General features: G+C 47.7%; 6 protein-coding genes across 6 annotated transcripts; 1 reads left to right on the top strand and 5 right to left on the bottom strand.

Moving 5' to 3' along the window:
* Positions 1-999: 999 nt before the first annotated feature.
* On the bottom strand, positions 1,000-1,667 carry LY79DRAFT_569225 (uncharacterized protein). The gene is made up of 2 exons (XM_060559038.1): positions 1,218-1,667; positions 1,000-1,162 (listed from the first exon to the last, which is right to left on the bottom strand). The coding sequence occupies exon 1, from the start codon at positions 1,539-1,541 to the stop codon at positions 1,311-1,313; it is 231 nt and encodes a 76-aa protein (XP_060408758.1). The 5' UTR covers positions 1,542-1,667; the 3' UTR covers positions 1,000-1,162; positions 1,218-1,310.
* A 1,770-nt stretch (positions 1,668-3,437) lies between these two features.
* On the bottom strand, positions 3,438-6,697 carry LY79DRAFT_662987 (uncharacterized protein). Its single transcript, XM_060562833.1, is given in 5 exon segments — positions 3,438-3,883; positions 4,817-5,064; positions 5,437-5,854; positions 5,871-6,266; positions 6,403-6,697. 5 exon segments carry the CDS (start codon positions 6,467-6,469, stop codon positions 3,639-3,641), a joined length of 1,374 nt encoding a protein of 457 aa, XP_060408757.1. The 5' UTR covers positions 6,470-6,697; the 3' UTR covers positions 3,438-3,638.
* Positions 6,698-10,284: 3,587 nt separating this feature from the next.
* LY79DRAFT_480650 (uncharacterized protein) lies at positions 10,285-10,740 on the bottom strand (the record flags this gene model as incomplete). Its single annotated transcript, XM_060553264.1, has 1 exon — positions 10,285-10,740. A coding segment is annotated over one exon (456 nt), but the record flags the coding sequence as incomplete, so codon positions are not given.
* A 4,875-nt stretch (positions 10,741-15,615) lies between these two features.
* Positions 15,616-17,702, top strand: LY79DRAFT_641944 (ankyrin repeat-containing domain protein). The gene is made up of 3 exons (XM_060562362.1): positions 15,616-16,192; positions 16,275-16,684; positions 16,762-17,702. The coding sequence occupies exons 1-3, from the start codon at positions 16,096-16,098 to the stop codon at positions 17,533-17,535; spliced, it is 1,281 nt and encodes a 426-aa protein (XP_060408755.1). The 5' UTR covers positions 15,616-16,095; the 3' UTR covers positions 17,536-17,702.
* Positions 17,526-19,102, bottom strand: LY79DRAFT_698125 (uncharacterized protein; the record flags this gene model as incomplete). Its single annotated transcript, XM_060564871.1, has 5 exons — positions 18,769-19,102; positions 18,626-18,711; positions 18,439-18,586; positions 18,139-18,386; positions 17,526-17,626 (listed from the first exon to the last, which is right to left on the bottom strand). The coding sequence occupies exons 1-5, from the start codon at positions 18,822-18,824 to the stop codon at positions 17,526-17,528; spliced, it is 639 nt and encodes a 212-aa protein (XP_060408754.1). The 5' UTR covers positions 18,825-19,102.
* A 643-nt stretch (positions 19,103-19,745) lies between these two features.
* LY79DRAFT_594146 (short chain dehydrogenase/ reductase) lies at positions 19,746-20,514 on the bottom strand (the record flags this gene model as incomplete). The annotated part of the gene is made up of 2 exons (XM_060561656.1): positions 19,746-20,302; positions 20,349-20,514. The coding sequence occupies 2 exons, from the start codon at positions 20,512-20,514 to the stop codon at positions 19,746-19,748; spliced, it is 723 nt and encodes a 240-aa protein (XP_060408753.1).
* Between the last annotated feature and the right edge of the window lie 320 nt (positions 20,515-20,834).

The following is a 20,834-nucleotide window of genomic DNA, read 5'->3' as shown; positions in this document are numbered from 1 at the left end:
TAAGCGCTTTATAATTTGAACAAAATTGACTATAACTTAGCTGTTGGCATGAGCTTGTAACATAGTAGTGTTACTGTGGTATCATACTACTGACTCCTGTATTATGGTGCCTAACTTGACAGGGAGGTCTGCTTTACGAAATACCCCCTTTGTGACATAAACAACCTCAATTATCTAGAAAGACTTTCTACTACTGTTGCCGTCGGCATAGTAGTCTTATTGCTAGCAGAAGCAATGAACTCTGCTATATCGGCTGTCTCCTTAAAGAAATCATGGAAGGGTTTATTGTTGTTGTATATAGCTTTTGGTAGCCTGCTTTGAAACACCAATCGCTCTCTTACTATATATATACGTTAGATTTAAGAATAATACTTTAAGTATAATGAGAGTACCTATCTATAGAATAATAATAAATATATTACTATTCTGTATTAAGTAGGGCCTTACGTTCTTTATTAAGTAGATAAAAGTCTATAAGGTAGTCTAATAAGTCTAGATGCCTCTTCTTAGAACAAGAGATTAAACTCTTGGTTTAACTAAAAGGACAAGGCCTTTTCTAGAAGGGAATCTATAGTTCGTTTCTAGGCAGGTCTCTTAGGACACTACAGGTATACTTATTTACTAAGCTTAAGATAATAAGATAAAAGGGCTTAGAAAGGTATAATATATATATATATAACTAGTTTAATAGATTAAGAGAATGGTAATTAACTAAGATAATAACAATAGTTCTACTATAGGTCTTGAAATAATATACTAGATAGTATTACACTTGATAGTTATTATCCTAAAAAGAAATATAGTGTTAAGGGAAGAAGCTAGTTCTCTAGTCTATCCTATAAAAACTACTGCTTTATATCCTTAATAGCCTATTTTCTTTTGACTAATAGTGGAATAATATAAAACAACTAACGCACTACTAAAAGCTAGAATAATCCTCCTATCTGCTATCTATAAGATGTGTTTCCTTCTAGAAGCAAACATCCTCCTAGGTTAAAACCTCCTTTCCTTTCTAGGCCTCCTTCTTGGCCTTTTTATGCCATGTATGCCCCCAATCCTCTTGTATCCACCGCTGAGTGAGGTCCGGGATTGAGTCCTGTTATGGATTCTACACAAGCTTCCGGCTAGGACTCGCTGACAACCTTCGCTGTTAGCTCAGGCTCTGCCACAACGTTAGCACACTCTGGATGTAGGACATTCTGACCATGGGTACGCACCCCACAGTGACCAATTGTAGCAATCGTAACACTACCCTTTCAACTTTACCACCAGGCGTAATAAATTGCGTGTGTGTGTGTGTGTTTCTGCTACTAATCACAGTAGTCATATTTTCTGTTACAGTTCCCGCTACAACACACATCATCTCTAGAGCACGACTGTCCATGCCTCAAGCATCCACCATCCCTCCCAGGTCTGTGTGGATGCCCAAGTCGACGCTTGGGCTCCCGAGCTTCGAGGGAACCAGCCGTGTCCGGGCCAAGCATAGCATAGGCCATACTAGCTAGTGCAAAAAGCAAGGTAGTTATGCTAAACAGCCGCATATTTGAGGATGTGTTTAAAAGATATTTTCTGATGGAAATAGTGTAAGTCAATAAAGATGTACTCAGTAGAATAATAGTTTGTAGTCTCAGGATACGTGAAAGAGTTGCAACCGGATTTTATATAGTTGTAGATCAAGTGCTGTGTTGCAACGCAACCAGTTGGGGTGCTGGCCGGCGTAACTAATAGTGTAGAACAGGGGATAACGATGCAGGTGCATCATTACCGAAGCTTTTGCTTTGTGTACATAATAGTACCGGTACACTATTTAGCCCTATTATTTGTACCTAGCATTAATTAGACAGGCAGGAGTTATTATGTAATATAATTAATAAGTTGCTAGTACGGGGAGAAAATAAGATTAGTTAGAGTAGTCTAACTTTACGGGTAGTCCGAGTTATAGGGCAGGGTCTTACCTCTTACTACTTATCTTACTGCTTATTGAACGGGTACAGGTAGAATGCCAGAGCGATTTGCTCAGCGGCCAGTGACTAACCCTATTTAGAAGGCACTGCCACCACTGCCACTGCTACCGCCACTCTAACCACCACTCTAACCACCGCCCACGTCCACAACCTATGCAAAAAAACGCCCTTTTTGCCGTAAATCCACTATTGCCAACAGACACCTACAATACCCAAGATTAAGCCCTTATATCTAACCTTTAAAGAGTACTAGTAAGTAACATCTACAAGTTTACTATTATAATAAAGGTATTACCCTTTAAGTGAAAGGCTAAAGTAGTAAGTATAACTAATTTAACTTTAGTTTTAGGTTAATTATAGCTATTACTGTTGCCTCTATTTTACTTTGACTTTAAATTGCTTTAATCTGAGGAGTTTTCAACTCTATGTAACTTCTTGAATCGTAGCCTTCTTATTGGTTAGTTAAGTCAGAATGTTGTTGTGGGCTATTTTTTGCATGCGCTGACATAATGCATTCCGAAATAGGCGTAACCCACTGGCCGCCGAGCAAATCGCTCTGGCATTCTACCTAGGAAAGGTCAGGGTAAGTTCAGAAACGAGTAACACCGTTGAGTAAATGTCGGTTGCAATCCTAGTATGTTTTTCCCTACCTAAAATAGGAAAATTCGATAGCACATGCCTTTTACCCCTTGGGCTGTACACTGCCGCGGATCCAGCGAGATAGGAAGCTGTCAGGGTTTAACTCTAGGAAGTTAGTTTTAGAGGTAACGGATTAATTGGAGTGAGCCGTTGATTTAGATCTAGATCTAGATACATAGGCTTACATCATTGGCCGCCGACCAGAAGTGCACCAGTATTCTACCTGCTACCTAGTGCTAAACAATACCTTATTGTTGAAGTGGGCAATGTGGTAATGCACGCACAGGTACAAATAACTGAAATTCACTAGAAACCGGGATTACTAGCACTTTCAAGTGTGTTGCATAGTCGCCTCGACCTTTTCCGGGCTGAAAAAGCTCGAGACCCTCATCTCTGGGTGATGTTCCTGGAAAGCGCAAGATCAGGAGGGCCTAGCAAGGTGATAGTTGTGCTCTTGTTTACTTCTAGGATCATGTCAAGGGAAACCACATCGTTGTGTAACTAGGCGCTTCTGGACATAGTCGAGGGAGGAGGGAGAGTAGTTTCTTGTTAATAAAGACTTATGGGGGGTTTTGGCCTCGGTTTTGGTTCAGTGTGAGGCTTAGGTTCTGGCATTGTCTGCTGGTGCTGGGTGCTGTTGCTGGAGTTGCTAGGCTTGGTTACGTAAGGAACCCCAATGAGATGAAATTGCACACCTAGCTCCCTTACATCATCTTCACTTAGCTAATCCGACTTGGTGCTCCCTACTCCTTTGGGGGTTTTTTTTTTTTGCACCTGTGCTACAACACAAACCTAGGCCACATTTTTTATCTCTCTCTCTCTCTCTCTCTCTCTCTCTCTCTCTCTCTCTCTCTCTCTCTCTCTCTCTCTCTATCTCCCGTCCAATGTCACTCACGACCATCAGTTATGCTCGCATCCCTCGGGAACACGTAGAACTATGACGAGTTCGACGGCGTCGTCCCCATCATTGTCCCCCACTCCCGTCCAACTCCAAAGACGGCAGCAGCAGCGCGTACCCGACACTTGCAGAGACGTTCAGACAAAGACCACAGCCACAGCGCCCCCGTCGACAACGATAATAACAATGACGACCACCAACCGCCCATCGCGTTGTAGTTTCATGTTCGTTTTCGGCCCGACGAGACCCTCAGGGGCCAAGCAAGACCGACGACCCAGATGGTCCAGATCCTCTTCGATGGCGCCTTCGAGCCTTTGTATAACTCCTGTCTGGACCTCGACATGAGCGCCAGACCCGACGAAACCCTCCTCCGGCTCGAGTACTATTCCACCAATACCCACGAACCACAACCTCCCCCTACAACGTCTGCGTCATTGATGAAACCATCGACCTCTTCCAGACACCGTCGTTGCCGCCGCCGCCGCCTATCCCAGCCCAGAAATGGGCCTAGCTCCAGTTCTGGCTACCAAACCGAGACCCTACGAACCAATACCCTCCCATAGTACCAGCTCTGGTCATGGCCCTGCTCATACAAGTTGCTGTCATAATAGTGTTGCTGGTAGGTGCTTGTTTCCATGGCCTCGGCTTCACGCCCTTGACGTCTATGGCCTCTACCGCGGCGTCGGCTTTGAAGGCAACTGACGCCGCCACCATCAAACCGCCCATCAACCTCGTCGTCGAGCACGACTGCTCATGAGAGCATCGACCCGCGCAACGTCACCATCTCCATCTTCCTCGCCCACGTCAGCTCCACGGTATCAGATCTATGCGATGCACCTAGTAGCTGGGCCATCTACTCCCGCTCTCCACTGAAGCCCGACGTCCTCCTTTTGTGCTAGTTCGTCACCCACGTGACTGCTGGGCTGTCTGGCACCTGGGCCCGCGTCGCCGGATCTGCTATGCTATCCTGGCCTGCCACCATGTCCTTGGCCACATTCCGTCTCATGGGGGAGCTGCAAGAGCGACAGGCGGCGACGGGTTCCTGCGCCGACGACATGGCGCTCCTACAGGAGCTCGACGCCATCCTCTTCCGCGTGCAGACCCCCGGCCGCCGTTTGCAGGAGGACATTGATAGCTCTGTGCCTTCTCTTGCTGAGGCCGCCCACATGCTATTACACGATGTGCAGGAGCTCGAGACAGAGACGGCGCGGCTCGTTGCCCACGTCACCCCCCTGACGTCTGTTCTCCGCGACAACGGCGTTGTAGCCGCCGCTGCCGCCGCTGCCGCCGCACACACACATTCGGTTTAGCTTACGACGACGTGTCATAGATTCGATGCTGACGTGAGCCTCGTCCGTATGGCGGCCGCGCACGACGCCACGCTCCCGCTGCTCTACACCTGCACGGCTCTGACTTGGGTTGTCGGTCTTACGCGCCGCGAGCTGGACCTCCTGGTCAGCAGTCTGCAGAAGGCGGGCAACGTGACTGAGGCACTGATCGCCGCGGCCGACGGCCGTGACAGCAAGGGCGGTGGGCGTGCGAGGACCTCTTCCTGGTACATCCCTGCGGTGGACCGCATCATTGACGAGTTGGAGGAGACTATGGCATGGGCAAGGCGGGAGGCATTGAGGTCGAGGGCTGACTGGGACTGGTGGCTTCACCAGAGGGGTTTGCATATTGGAAGAGGACCTGATTGTCATCACCATGTATATACCTAGGTATGTAGACGGCTAGGCAAACCAAAGCGACCACTCACTCACCGACGCCCCACAAGAACCAAAAAGAAAAAAGATCTAAAGGGCCAACTTGCCAAACTATCATCGTGGCGGCTATGGCCCCGATTGACGCCTTTCCTCCCCCCACTCTTTTCCCTTGAGCTGCTCCGTAGTCTCAGCCAAGCCATAGGCCGCCGCTGCTGCAGCCTATTCGCTGTACGCGCTGCGATGCGTCTCGACCAACTCAGCCCACGTCTTATATGCCTCGTTGCGCCGTTGCTTGACCGTCCGGCGGTTCAAGTCGAGCTCGGCAAACGTGGCCTCAAAGCTGCCGTCGCCGTTGCTGCCAGCGCGTCTGAGGGAGTCCTTTGGGATGTTGAGCGCCGCCTGGACGTCTTGAAGCCGACCCTTGCTGGCCTTGACGCGCTCCACGGCCTCGACAGACGCCGCCTTGGCGTTCTGGAGACGACGGTAGGCTTGCGAGGCTTTTTTTCTTGGCTGCAAGCAGGCGAGGTATGACTTTGGTATCTGATCGTATCGGGCCTTGACTTGACACAGCTCAGCCTCCATGGCTGCGAGTCTCCTCTCGTCGGCGGTGGGCTCGTCGTCGTCATCGTCGTCGTGCGGGCGTGGTCCAGCTCAACGAGGACGGACGGTTGTCATGTCCGGTCCAGAAAGACGAGGACGGGGGGTTTGCAGCAGCGGCAGCAGCCTCAATTCCCACCGCATCGCCATTCTCCGCAGCTGCAACGCTGGACCCAGTCGCGTCATCGTACCAATTGCGCAGGTGCACAAGCTGCCGGGACAGCGACCGCGGGTTCTCCCAGTTTTCGTCGTACACTTCCTCGCCAGCGGCAAATGTCTCCCAGTCGTCGTACCTCTCGAGGAGGCGGTCGATCTTGCTAAGGATGTTAAGTATGAATTTCGTCCAAAAGGCCTCGCCGGCAGCGCCCCTTTCGACGAGAACCTTGTGGAAGGGACGAGGCGTTCGGCATCGCTGCGCGCGGTTGACGCCGGATCGGCTTTGGCTTCGGCTTCTCGGTGTTGTGTCTATTGTCTGGATGTTCCCCCCCCCCCCCCCCCCCCCCCCTATCGTCAACCGTTCAGCCTTGCATTTGCCACGCTAGTGGTAGTGCATTGGACAACTATAGTGTCGCGATGCCATCACGGCATCGCGCAGCCTTACGGGGTTTCGCCAGCGCCGGAACGTCTGATATCCTGGCTCTACCCACCTGTTCGTCATTAACACGCATAAGGCCGCCAAGGCTTCGTTAAACAAGGACGGCCCCACCGTCCGGTACCGCCGGAGTCCCGGCCGTGCTTGCCTGCAGCGGCGGTGGCACTGTCCAACAACAACAACGCGGCGCAAGGTCCAGGTGGAGGGGGCCCGGCTGGCTTCGCCGAGGACAAGGCCTTCTTCACAGCGCTACTCGCCCAGTTCGCCCCCCCTGCAGGATTGGGGACGACGGGGATTGGCTGAGGGTGACGTGGTCGGTGGCGCCGAATGGCGGCGTCGGTATCTACCACGGCTCTCCTAGATAGTATAAAAGGCCTAGATAATCAGCTGCTTAGTATTAATACACTATTACTAAAGCACCTTTCTAGCTTTTCATCACCTGAGATATGATCTCCCTGCCTAGACTTCGATAATCATTAACACCCAGGTATTCTTATACTAGGCTCGGAGCGCCCGCCAGGAATAATCTACCTAGATTGATTAAAATAATGTGGGACTAAACTTGAGTCAGTACGGAGTACAGTATCTTTACTGATCTACCTACTCTATAAGTCTCTCTCGCTTAACTCCCGCATAGACCAACTAGCCTCTTTTTAACAGGCTCTTAGTAGCTAATTACTGGGGTTAAAAGGGGTCAATAATGCATCGAGAAGAAATGCAACAATTGTGACTGTTATAGTAAATTAACAGTAAAATCTATCGCCAGCCGCAGTGGGCCCGACAGTTAAACCACAGCGAAGTACCTGGTTAGATATCTAAAAAAAGATTTCGTAATAATCACCATCATAATACCTATATAACGTAGGTAATCCTACAGCTAGGTAAGACTTTATACATCTTTTAAACGATTATAACTACACGTATAATTGTTTTATAACAATAACTTACTTTTCCTAAACAACATGAAGCTGTTTTCCCTTGTTGCACTTTTGTGTGCTACTGCTACTAGTGTTAACGCTGGTCATTATCTCTGCACGTATGTAACTTCTATTTTACATTTGTACTTTAACTAACATATATCTAGGTGCAAATACAAGGTTCCGGAAGTTTTCAATAAAAGAGCTACAGAAATTGCTTGTAAAAGATTGAACGGTCAGCTACAAGGACAAAGCTGTAACATTGGTCCCCAAGACCGAGTTTACGCTTGGAAGAGAGTAAGTAATAACACATAGATAGCTGTTATAATCATAACTAACAAAGTCTTTATAGCACTGTATTAAGGCATCTTTAGCTTCTTTTGGTCCAAATGTTGTTCTTGGATACTGCAACTTGATAGAATAAGCAGCACAGTAGATACTTTTATAATGGCGTATTGGAGTGGTAAATACATAATAACAACTTGAGATACCTATAGAAAAAAAAAATTTGTTGACAATGCAGCGATCTAACTTGACACGACTTCTTTAAGGCTTACTATAGGCAAAGATGTGTCTATATCAAGTAAAATGCTATAAATGGCGGGCGATAAGCCAAAGAACGGTTCCGCATCAGCAAGGTTCAATCATGCTTTTGAAATGCTCTATTAGTCACACGGCTTGGGCTCCGGTTCGACTTTGTCACCGACGTCCCATGAACCCAACTCATGGCTCCCCCCGAGCCCCCTTCCGAGTTGTCGGCGGCCATGAACGGTATAACGTCGTCTCCCACGAGCTGCTGTCGCCCTCCTCCATCGGTCTTGATAGTCAGAACGTGACAGAGGCAAGCGACAACTGCTGCGTCAATGAGTCCCGCTGACGCAGTGAATATGAGGAGGACTTGCGATGCACCCGCTAGTGTCAAGCCCCTTTGTCAAAGTGGTCAGTGAAAGTATACTCGGGCAATCTTTCCCTGTTTATGACCTACGAGAGCACGTTCAATAAGCCGCCGATGACAATTATTTGCCTGAGCCACTTGTGAGCGACTGTTATCCATGTTCCTCTCACTAAGCACTTCAAGGCTTGACGATGAGCGTAACCTAATAATTCCTGAACTAGGACTAGAAACAGTAGAGATAACCTAACGAGTATATAAGGCTTTGATAAGTCGAACTATAGTGTCATTAGGGACGGTGTCTTGGTCTTTGGCCAATATCCCGGGAATTCGATGGCGATGTACTCACCGTGTTAGAAGCCATAGCCTGGTAGGTAGCGATCGCCCCCTAATCAAGGCAACGATCGAGGCCAATATCTGAATCAAGACGTGGTTTCTAAACGCAGTCAGTCAAAGAGCCGCTCCTAATGACGACTGTTCCCCAAGGATACAGAACCATGATTGCTAGGGTAAACAGGAGTCCGTAGAATCTAAACCACTTCAAAGGGTTCTTTGGTGCTCCATCTTGACTACTAATGATTTGGTTAGGAATAGCCGGGTCAATGGACAGGAAAGCGAACAGCTCCGGAGTGCCTCTGGGCTCCTGCCATATCGAGATCAAATGAGCCCCAGTACTCATGAGCTGTAAGCTCGAATGCTCTGATGCATGCTTCATGTGTTGTACTGAGTTAAAAGACCAGATCCAGGGCTATACTGCAGAGCCTCTTCGTTTTGAGATCCAGTTAGTGCAGGCATAGCAGATAAATTTAGCCTCAAACCATCCGCTCTTATTTAAAGATAATGCCCTTGTTTCTACCTACAGCAACATAACCAACGACTTCAGCTTGAAGTGACCTCTGGCGTCATTGTCGGCCTCTAGACACTAATAGCAGATAAAGGTATTAATAGAACAGCCGAGTCACTTTCTAGGTCTAATACCTATAACAAGATCTGCGGTAGATGCTTTCAGCTTGTTTTGTCGATTATTAGAGATAGTATCTTTCCTAGGAGGGACGCTTACCGTTGTTTAATAACCCTAGTGCATATGTAATAAACATTAAAGCCCTAAGCATACCCTCGCCCAGGCCAACAGCTACCCATCCGCCCTGAGTGCTTCTCTAATGTCTATATATTATAACCAGGTCATCTGCTTATATATAAATAGTGTTAGGTCTTATTTAATAGCTACAATAGCAAGGATAATATAGCTCTTGTATCAAGAAGAGTTTATTATGATATATAGAGAAAAGTTAGTTAGAAGAAAAAGATAAAAGATTTAATTGCTACATTTTACAGTTCAACTCACATAATAAGTAAGATCCAGAGTTCAGAAGCAAGTATTGGGGATGTGTAGGATGGTTAGAAGTACGGTGTGATGCGGTGACTACCAACATTAATAACACCATTACCTACAAAGCAACAAAGGGTGCTTCTCAAGAAAGGCAGTAGAGAGGAATAGTCAACCAATAAGGCCTTGTCAGCCTAGCCACTCCCCGTTAAGCTTGAAATACAACTTCTAAGTGTCCCGTTTTATCGCGGCGGCAGCAGATTAGAGAATAAAGGAACAGAGAGTGTTTAGAAGAAGTGACCTAAAATTAATTCTTATATATAAGTGTAGGTAAAGTCAGTAGCTAAGTGCAGTCAATCCAGCTCAAACACTATCTATAATCTAACTAGTACATAGACTAAATCCTCTACCCTAATCCATGCAGAAGACCTCTTTAACTTGTTTCGAAGAACGTATGTTCGGGATGCAATACAGCCTATCCAGTTGCTTATCATCACACTACATACCATTAAAGCAATAGCAACTATGTCGCAAAGACCTATCAAGTTCCCCTCAAAACCTTATGACACACCTTCTATAAGATAGATTTAAAGTCTTCAATTTGGATAAAGTCTCTGTCTAAAAGTAATAATTACACAGATTTACAGAAAAGTCCTTCTTCAGCACACGGGTAAGGAGGTTTTATCTGTTCGAAATCTCACGTCAGCGAGTCGTTTCCCTGCTGGTATAGAGAATAAAAGGGAAGCGTGTCGGCAACTTACTATAGGCCAGTGTTCAGGCTGTTCTGGCGTCTTGATGTTGGATTTGATGTCTTCCAAGTCGGGCGGAGGGTCCAGTTCAATCGTCTTCAAAAGCGTGCGCGTACAATGTTCTGTGTGCTCGTAGTTGACAGGCGGGTCAAAGCCCTTTGTGATCCAGAGGTGCGTTTGCATAAGCAAATAACCGCAGTGCCACAAGTGTTCCTTTTTAGACACCCAAGCTTGCTTGTCCGCTGGATTGAACCCGTCCATCTTGTGCCGCGCTTCGGGGTCGTAGAAACGCGGCCAATCCATATCTGTAAACTCCGTCATGAGCTTGAGTGTATCGTTGTCTTCATATCTATTTGCCGGATACCAATGCAACGAGAAAGTGTCGAGCCTGCAACCACGCTGGCGGGCGACATCTGGAGGTGCCCCCAACGGTGCGCATTGATAGCCTGAAAAGTCGTATTTTGGTCTCCCGCTACAGTCTGAGGTAGGGCAGCGGTGCAGTTCTTGAAGCAGAGCAACGATGATGAGTAATAAAGCTAGCGCAAGGCAAGTTGAGATCGCGGCTGCCCATAGAGCAATAGCATTTGTCCGGGAACGCGGTTGCATGATATCCCGTCCATTTCGAAGCGTTGTGGTCTCGCTCGTATTGAGGTCCTCAGAATCACGCGACTCATCATCGTCCGTTTCTCTCATCTGTAGTTTTTCGTTTGTCATTGGCATTGCTGAACGCCAAAAGAAAAAGTCAAGCATAGTTGATTGAGTACAGATATGCAGTATATGTCAAATTCAGAGTGCATCTGCAGTGTTTGTGCCATCGAGCGGATCAGTAAATACTTGGGGTAAGCTTGATAGTCGAAGATACAGTTTGCAAACATTTCTGAAACTGGCTCTGGACCGAAATTATCTGGGTATAATGCGAGGATTGCGCCGTAAATTTTCCTTAATATCTTAAAACTTCGGGAATTTTTTAAGAAAACTACTAGTACTCGGGATTATTTCCCGCGGCGCAATGTCCTTCAGAGCCTCTCTCAAGAGAACACCACTGTCCGATATCTGACTGTAAGACCTTCGCCAACGCTCCCCCCCCCCCCCCCCCTCTCTAGTGTTTTCTAGCCTTTGACACTAACTTAGGGTGTGCTCGGCCGCTGCTCATGATTAGTGGTTAGTGCGCAGGAGGGGTTTCCAGCGTGCATAACTGCTTCCGAGGGGTATCCGAGGCCGGATGCTTGCGGCAACTAGAAAGTCAGATTTGTGCAATGTATCTTTCTGAATCCATCGCAACCCACCACCAAAAGAAGGAAAGTCTTATTCAAATTAAGCTTTCCTGCCGTTAATCCTGGCATTGAGGAATCGTTAGCCAGTGTGATTAGTGGCTAGCCTGAATGCGTGAAGTTAGGTAATACTTACAACAATACAACATCACGAACCTTTGACTATTTGAGTGAGCGGTGAGCTGGCCACGGGCTAACCCACTTCGGCGGTACAACGAGCATAAAGCTGGGGTAGCACAAGTAATGAAAAGTCCCTCCTGGCCACTAAGCACTAATCATGAGCAGCGGCCGAGCACACCCTGAGATAGCAGGATGCTGAATCGCCGCCCGCCGGAACCTGAGGGTGGCTTTGGTCCAAAACTATTCACGAGTTCGACGGTCTGCTCCCATACATCAGCATCGCTTTTATACACAGATTCAATCTGGGCGGTGGAATATAACGCGGCCAGTTTATGCAGTGACCCTCGTAGTACCATCAACAGCTTTATCGATAGCCACTGTAGCGCGAACTCGCGAATGAGGTTGGTCACCACGCTGGATGGCTGTACAATGACACAGAGATCTAGCCCGTTGCATAGAAAGTACCACTAGGATTGCAAATACTTCTTATTGTTATAGCCTGTTCAACTAGTACTTATGCTGCATAACCACTGACGCTGGATTTTAGGAACCTCCACTGGCGCCAGCAGGTGCTTACAGGCTGTTCGTGTAGACCACCCATTCGTCTACTTATACCATGTCATCTAAATACACTAAGAACCTGTTTAAATAAAAGATTTAATTATTACAGTTTTCCGTTACTTTTACTAATAAGGAGGCTGTAGTAGTCTACAGAAAGGCTGTAAATCACCAGGCTTTGTGAACGTGCTTCAACAATTATCGTTATTAGACACGAGTCTTAGCAAGGCTGGCGCTTAGATCTTGTTGAAGGGTGGCCTGGTAAGGTGGTACGTTAGCATATAACCCGTCTATAGACGGCCTAATGTTGCCCTAACTGCCTAGCCACCCCTACCTACTAGACCGTAGTATGTAAGACCCCCTTTTCTACCTTGACTACTATGTACTACTTTAACCTATTAACAAGCTTTGTGACCAGCAGTACAGAGCTTGAAAAAGCACGTCCAAGAAGCGTCAAGCAGATGGCCGAAATATACGAGCACAACCTGGGGTCGACGACACGTGCCGCGCAGGATATCAGCCACAGCATCGGAATACTTTCCCAAAACGGGGGAAAAGCGTTCGATTCGGTGTCATCCAGTGCCGAGACGGCAGCTGGGAGTGCTTGCGCAGTGCAAGATGCCGCCGCGGCAACCACAAAGGCCATGAATACTCTGAACCGGAGACTCGAGAACGTCAACGTCGCGGAAAACTCGATGCTTTCTCAGGTCCTTGGCGTGCTCCAACAATGCATAGTCAAGGAACTGTACCGGTCGGGAAGTCTTCCCACAGCGCTGCCTGCTACCTAGGTATTAATGCGTACGGCATTTCTGCCCAGCTTTCGCATACTTGACCAATTGAGTATTGCTAATTAACTATTGCCAATTGCGACGCTTCAACAGAATCCATCCACTTAGTGCGCGCGACATTTTCGCCCCATGTTGGCCCATTTGGCCAATTGCCCACTTGGTAATTGCCACACTTCACCAGATCACTGAGCAATTGTTGGTATCACAGGGTTGGTGGTCGACCAGAGGCAGCAAATAGTGTGAATTAACTATTGATGCGAAAGAGGTATGATGATGAAGAAGTTCGAAGTTGGCAGCTGCCGTGGATATTCGCGGAGGTGTAAGTGAGTGAGCCGCCGAGGTTAGTCACGTGACTTCGGATCGGCTCCACCCTCCGCCGGTGACGAATATCCCGACATCAATATTTTGATAGGTGAACTGTGAACTAAGATTCAAGGGTTGAAGTATAAAATACTAGCCGACACAATAAAAACTGCTTTTTAATCCGCCTAGGTACAAGGAAAATCCATGGGCCTCCAGGGCTCTTGCTAAAACAAACCTAAGACCTCACTAACTCGTTCTCGACATGTCCGTGAAGACCCGGGGAGTCGCCCTTATCACGTATGGGGCGTAGTGCAAGCAACATGATGCAGTGCCCGATATGAGGCCGACAGGATGATCGGCGTGACGCCTCAAATGAACCGTTTCAACTCGTATGGATTTGTAGGATGCTTCAGAAACACGAATTTCAGCTCTGTCACGAAGTGATATAAGGCGTTAGTTGTGCTGCCCATGATTTATAGCGTTGTCTTTTATCTAACAGTTATAAGCCTAGTTTACGCTGTGCGCCTTAATAATATAGCCCTTGAGCTAGCGTCTAAGCTTTATAGACCCTACAGGTTTAAATCCTGTCAAGGCCAGGGACAGGTCGCAAATAACCCACCTAAAGGCATACAGCAACCACCTAGACTTTGGCGAGATGCACCTAATTAGAAGGTTAAAGAGTTGTGGCAGTATTGGCCCTAGGGGTTCTGAGTGTGGACCTTCGGGGGGCTATAGAGGCTTCCTCCCTAGAGCAGATCCATATAAGTGGGGCTACCTGGGATCTGGGGGTGTGTGTCACGAGGTGATATAAGGCGTTAGTTGTGCTGCCTGTAATTAATGGCGTTGGCTTTTGCGTGACAAGCTTCTAAACCTAATTGACGCTTCCGAGAGAAACCTACAACCTAGCTGCTTGTTCTTGGTTGGTTGTCAACCACGGACCCTGTGCTTTTCCGCTTGTAGCGGCTCAGAGCAGCATGCCGAAGGCTACCTTAACTGCAAAAAAGCCTATAGTATCTGCTCGGTAGTCTAATGGAATTTGATTAAAGCTACTAGAAATCAAAGAGAACTGCCGACTTCTTCAACCTCAATTCGTAGGTGTACCGTCTGCCACCTGGTCTGCGTGTTGGCAGTAGCTATTGCCCATTGCAATTAATCCTCAAACAGAGCGCAGGATGATATGTCAACTTGCCTACTTTCTGCCCCTCCCATGACGCGTTACTTTACAACCAACACCCAAAACTAATTTCCTTCAGTGTGAGGAGTTAGGTTTCTCTGTTACAATGCAAATCAGAACATCTGAAACCCCCAAGATTTGCTGATCTCTTTAGTCCCGTTTTGACTTTTAGTATACTAAGTATTTGCGTCTCGTCAGAAGTACAGATATGAATGGCGGATTTCGATTGGACGAGCACATCTTTGGGGACACTGGCTTATCCCTTTGAGTGCCCGGTGACCCCACTAACCCCTTGGTAGACCCCTGCCCACTTTTACCCCTCACTTTCGGACATACATGACCATACATTAGTTTAGCATATTATTTGGCTCGCAACTACCACTAATTTTAACATTATCACTAACATTATTATCAAAATTATAATGTTCTCTATAAGGTCAATACGTTTACCGTATCCTCTGACTTAACTGAATAACCGCACAGACCGCGGGCTGCTGAAAAGGGGCTGGCGTGGTGGCAGAAACAGGGATCTAGATGTGGCAAATACAGGGAGTCATTTACGTCAGCAGCAAGTTAGGCGGCAAGGGTTAGGGTTACATGGGTGGGTATGTGTAGAAATAGATTGACCGCTTTCTATAAGGGGTCTAGCGTATGGTCTGTGCGGTTATTCAGTTAAGTCAGAGGATACGGTATACCAATTGTAGACTATTGCTAGGGTTTATAAGGGTGCAACTTATATTGCTCCTATTATAGTTACTAAAAGAGGTAACCTCTAGGTAAGGTATCTAGTAATAGGCAAGCACAGCAACAGAAGACCTAGTAGGGCTACTTAGATTACAATACATAGAGTACCTTTGTGTAAATATAGAGATTACGATTACTGGTACTTATGGCATAGGCAAAACACCATATAAATAGAGGTACTACGAAACTATTGGCTTGTCGGACTTCATGCTGTAAATGCATCGGCTCTGCCCCGCCCTTGGCAGAAATGGGGTCACCTGGCACTCAAAGGGTTAGTTACAGTGGAGTTCTTCTCCCCGCCCGTTGCTTTTTCCCCCATCTATTCAGTAATGCAACTTTAGGTTTCAGTTCAGTACACATTGAGTAGCAGTTGAATATCACTGATGGAGACACATGAGTTTTGGGTTTGTCCCCTCCATGACACGTGGCATGCATCAGGGTACCATCTACGTTTTCTTGCAGGTTAGTGTTCAAGTACGTGCTTAACGTTCAGACTAAAATCAGCATCATGAAAACTTCCTCCGCTATTGGAAATATATAAAGCCTGGGATTGTGGGAGGCAAATAACGTGTTTTTGCCACCACTTCACAGCACATGTCAAATCGAAGACTCAACACCAGCTTCAGCGAAGGCGGGTACGATTGCAGTTGATCTGCTGTGTACAAACCTCGGAGGAATCAAGCAATTGGTCGGGTTCAAACTAAGGTAAACCCCTCAGGGTTTCGAGTTTCCTCAGGCTGGATTGTGTACGTCCTGCCAAATAAGACGAACGCCTAGTACAACCAACTCAGGCTACGTAGGCCAAGCGCTGGCAAGGCATGATGCTTAAAAGGCCTGCTTGACGACGAATACTCTACAGATGCCGATGACCCGAAGGAAGGAAAAATCTCAAGCCCAAATTGAACATGTGAATGAGAGACGCAGAACCCAGAACCGTATTGCTCAACGCCGCTATAGTATGTTCCATCCGACGCTGCTCCGTTTCTTGATCTTGGCGGACGGGACAAAAAACTAAGCTTTGGGCTAATCTGAATATAGGGGAGCGGCAGAAGCAATTCCTTGAGAATGCCCATAAAATGTTGCTGGCCCACGAGGCCATGCAAAAACAATGCCATATGATTGAACAGAGCAGCTATAGCTCTTGGTTAGATACTTCATTGGAAGCATCATCGAGCATAGATCTTGAACATTGCCTGGATATCGTTCCAGCAAAAACACAACAATCCTCGATTCAAATTGGCACCTCCGGACGAAATGCTAGTGTAGCTTACGGCAGTAAGTTGGGAGACTTGGACTTGGACTTGGACTTCAGGGTTCCTGGCGTAGATATGCCGGGGCCAGCACAGGCTCGTACACCGCCGGCGCCAAGCAATGACACCATCTACGTGAGGGCAAATGAGCCTCAAGCAGGTAAAGATACGTCTCCGCGAGCAGAAGTCGTCGCAACGGTAAGTACTACTATTCGAGACGGCCACGAAGAGAGCCGAACAGAGCTGGACATTGCCTGACCTTTCGATCTTGCTAGTTTACTCCCGTCTCGCCGTCTGATTTCTTTCAATTCTCTTCATCCCCTGGTTCGGACACATTTGATCCGCTGCTCGGTGTCAGCACCGAGTCTCTCGGCGAGCCGAGCACCAATGTGGGTATCAACACACCCTCGACCTCACAGTGCACCACGTCACCCTCTGGTCTGGGAGAAAGCAGAAGACTATCTGCGCATACTTCTCCAAACCCTCTCGATAGCGCGGATCAGTCTGGACCGACGGAAGAGGACGCAGCTTTTTCGCTCAAGTCACAATTGGCAAGGCGCCCTTCCGCATCTGGACATCATGATGGGCCCGCCACTGCAGGACGGCACCTGTCACTGGTGGATGACGACGAGTGGTCCACGCCGCTTCTGGCAGCCGCCGCACGAGGCCACGTTCAGATTGTGAAGCTTCTCGCACAAAACGGTGCAGATCTCGAGCGCAAGAGCAAGTCGGGCAAGTCGAGCCTTTTCTGGGCAGTGGAAATGAGGCAAATGGAAACCGTGAAGTGCTGTCTGGACTTGGGAGCCAACCTCGGAGCAGTCCAGGACGAGTCAGGGCTGGGCTTATTCCACAGCGCCGTGCTGAAAGATGACATCTCTCTCCTCACGGTATTGCTCGAATGTTGTGCCAATTTGGGTGAAAACGGGCGGAAATGGGTCCATATGAAGGATCAACAAAACCGCACGCCATTATATTTGGCTGCTGAGCTGGGAAAGACAGAGATCGCGGAGCTCTTTGTTAAGGCCGGAGCGGATGTGAATCAACGATGAGGCAAAGTATGTCTGGAACCGCCGACTAAAAGCAAAGCCACGGCGGCTTGTTCAATTGGCTTGCGAAACCTGCCCTGGGGCAGATGAACCTCTGTCACGATATATAAGCTACTATTACTGCCCACGTAACTAACGGTATCGTTTTGTTACATGACAGTTATGAGCCCAGCTCCTATCATTGCTATTTGCCCTTTATATACAAACCGTATCAATATCTTTACAAAAAAAAGCACACTTCATGTACCCTACTAACAGCAAAAATGTTTGAACATGTCAAGACAGAGTTTAGACATTTTTGCTGTTGGTGGGGTACGTGAAGTGTGCTTTTTTTGTAAAGATGTTGATACGTTGTGTATGTAAAGTGTAAATAGCAATGACAGGAGCTAGGCTTATAACTGTCATGAGTTAGAGCACACCGTAGGGCATATTGGAATTGAGGTCTAAAAGGCTTGATTCTCAGTAAGTAGAAATAACGAAAGTAAGGTCCTATATATAGGCAAGTGAATGTGAAACGTCACGTGCAACAGCACCTGACAGAGCTGTTATAGACAGTGGAAATGCATGAGGTTATTGCGACAAACTCTCTTCTCGCCCTCCTTGTACTCTTGGCGCTGAGGTAGTGCTGAATTAGGGGCGTATTGAGTGAGCTGGGGCAGAGCGCGTTGAACTGGGTTCCTTCTCCAGTGTGCATGATGGCGGGTTCTTGCGTTATGGCTATGATTGCTCCTTTGCTTGTTGTGTATGCTATCTGTGTAGTTGCTGAGCTGATTGACTTGACGATGGGGGGAGTGTTAATTGTAATCCCCTTTGTCTTTCTGTGTCGTCTTATGCTTAGGACTGTGTGCTTGTAGCTGTACGGTGTACCAGGTGTTAACATTGTATGCCAGGTCCTACGCCTCCTACAACACTTTAACTGTATCGCTTTCACCTGAAGGGAACACACTGGCGCTATTAGAAATAACATCTACACTACTATGTTTGTTAAAATGCTTTACAAGAGACTCTTCTATATCTTCTTGGGATATATTGCATATTCTGTACAACAGCATGCCTGGTTGTGGGCCGTGCCTTTCAAAAGTCGCCTAGAGACTGCAGAGGGCTTCCGCAGATGAATCTGAGAGGAGCAGGTTGGCGCCAGCCTTGGCAAGCAACAGTGAAATCTGTGTTCTGATGCTTCTACTTTGTATTAGACTAACACTAGAAGCAGCCTGGGCAGCACTTTGAAGTCTGTACCCTCCCACGCCAGTTACAATAACGTTAATGTTGGCCAGCTGGAATAGATCCGACATGCTTGCGGAAGTGTAGGAAGGCTCGGATATTCAATAAACCTCGTATGAGTCCATAGTTGGATGGTGCTTGGGACTGATGCTGGAGTCTTTGGATGCAAGAGGGTTATCGATGGTCCGGCAGCTTCAACCCTGAGCATGCATGGCATGGCCAGTAGGAATTGAATCAAAAGACCAATCTGGTATACAGTGGTATGATGACTTCTATATATTGTATACATCGATGTTGACGTGTGCTTGGGCCTGACGCGGTTTATTAGGGCCAACTTTGTGATCGGGGCATGACGTTGATGTAATTTTCATGAGGTGAGAATGGACCGTATGAATTACATGTTAGGTTATCGGCCCATTGATACTCCGTTCATAAAGCCGATACAATCTGTTTAATGTGACTCACTGTACGACATGGAAAGACGGCTGGCCATGGAGTTTTCCGTACTCCCGGGAAGAAACGATGACGGGTCCTGTGGTCGTCGGGAATATCGAATGTACTTCTATTGAGTGATCTTGCAGAACAGAGACGGTTACTCCAACCCGCAGCGAGGATATTGGATCGCATCCCTTATAGTATCGGTTGATGTAATTTTCATGAGTTGGAATATCGACTGTACAGTGACATGTAAGAAGTTTGGGCTCACCACACAATGTGCCATCTTCAATAGGTGAGCCCAGACTTCTTACATTTCACTGTACTATTATTGAGTGATCTTGCAGGACTGAGACGGCTACTCCAACCCGCAGCAAGGATATTGGATCGCATCCCCCATAGTTTCGCTAAAGATACTACATAGGGAGACCTGGTGTAGTAAAAGAAAGAAAGAACCAAGATAGCAAGGCAACCAGGAATGAGACACGTGGTGGTACGCAGCTATGCCGCGTACTCTTAATTACTATTGAGGTGTCTCTCTCCTTTACATTCAGCTCTTACCACGGGAAAGCCTTGCCTGTTTGCGACACGAACTTCCCCGAGGCTGTCTCTCGAGTAGCCTTATCTGTAACCTTGAGAATTTCGTCCGCGCTGTCCTCGATAGTATCTGGGAGGCCGGGCTTATAGCCCCAGGACTTGGCCGAGAAACGCCCCGCATCAGTTTGAACCCACCCTGGGCGGATAGCGACGCTGACGAGACCGCTATCATTGTGCTGGAGGTGTAGCCAGTTTGTGATCCAATTCAACGCTGACTTGCTCGGGCCGTAGGAGTCGGCCGGAACCGGCTCCAAACACTCAATCGAGTCGACGCAAGAAGTGATGGCTATGAACTTGGGCGGGCACTCGCCCGCAGAGCGTGGCTTGTCCATAAGAGGCCAAAGGCCTTGAAAGGTAAGTAATGGGGAAATCGTATTAACTTCAAACGAGGTGCAGAGATCCTCTGCGGTGGTAGTGATACTCGGGGTCAGCGGTGATACCATGGCCGCATTGTCGACGAGGACATCGACTCGGTCTATAGTACCCGCCGTCGCAACGGCAAAGGCTTGTCGGATAGCTAACGGGGCGACCGCAACAGAAGAGTCCAGAATCATGATATGTACCGTCGCCATTATCAATCGAGGCGGTGTTGGTCGTGAGGGTCGCTGCGGCGGCTTCATTCCGAACACTGACAAACACCGTTGTTGCTGGACGGGCGAGTAGCTTTTTGACTATTCCGAGGCTGATGCCGCGGTTGTTGCTCGTGAGCACGTAAACGATGTTTGCCATGGCGTTCGGCTTTTTTCTGTTTTCTCGTGCTTTCTTGTCCCGAGGGTGCTGCGGATCAGGGATGCCGGTTCATTCGTAACATTGACGATCGGTTGGAGCATCATAGGGAGGCCTGAGAAGAGGGGGGAGGGGAGAAGACGACAGGGCTAAGGGAATGGATGGCAGTTGGGGTATGCCCGAAGGTACAGACTGTATGACAAAGTTTGTTTATAGAGCATCACGCCAGCTTATACTTATCGCCAGACGCCTTCACGAAAGTCTGTACGTACAGCAGAGTTCGTTCAAGGTGCCCCAGATATTGGTGAGTCGGCCAACTACTT

This window comes from Colletotrichum navitas (genome assembly GCF_030913465.1).
Source record: "Colletotrichum navitas strain CBS 125086 chromosome Unknown LY79scaffold_99, whole genome shotgun sequence".
Classification (NCBI taxonomy): domain Eukaryota; kingdom Fungi; phylum Ascomycota; class Sordariomycetes; order Glomerellales; family Glomerellaceae; genus Colletotrichum; species Colletotrichum navitas.
Note: the sequence above shows the minus strand (reverse complement) of the source record. Positions and strands in the feature narration are given on the sequence as shown.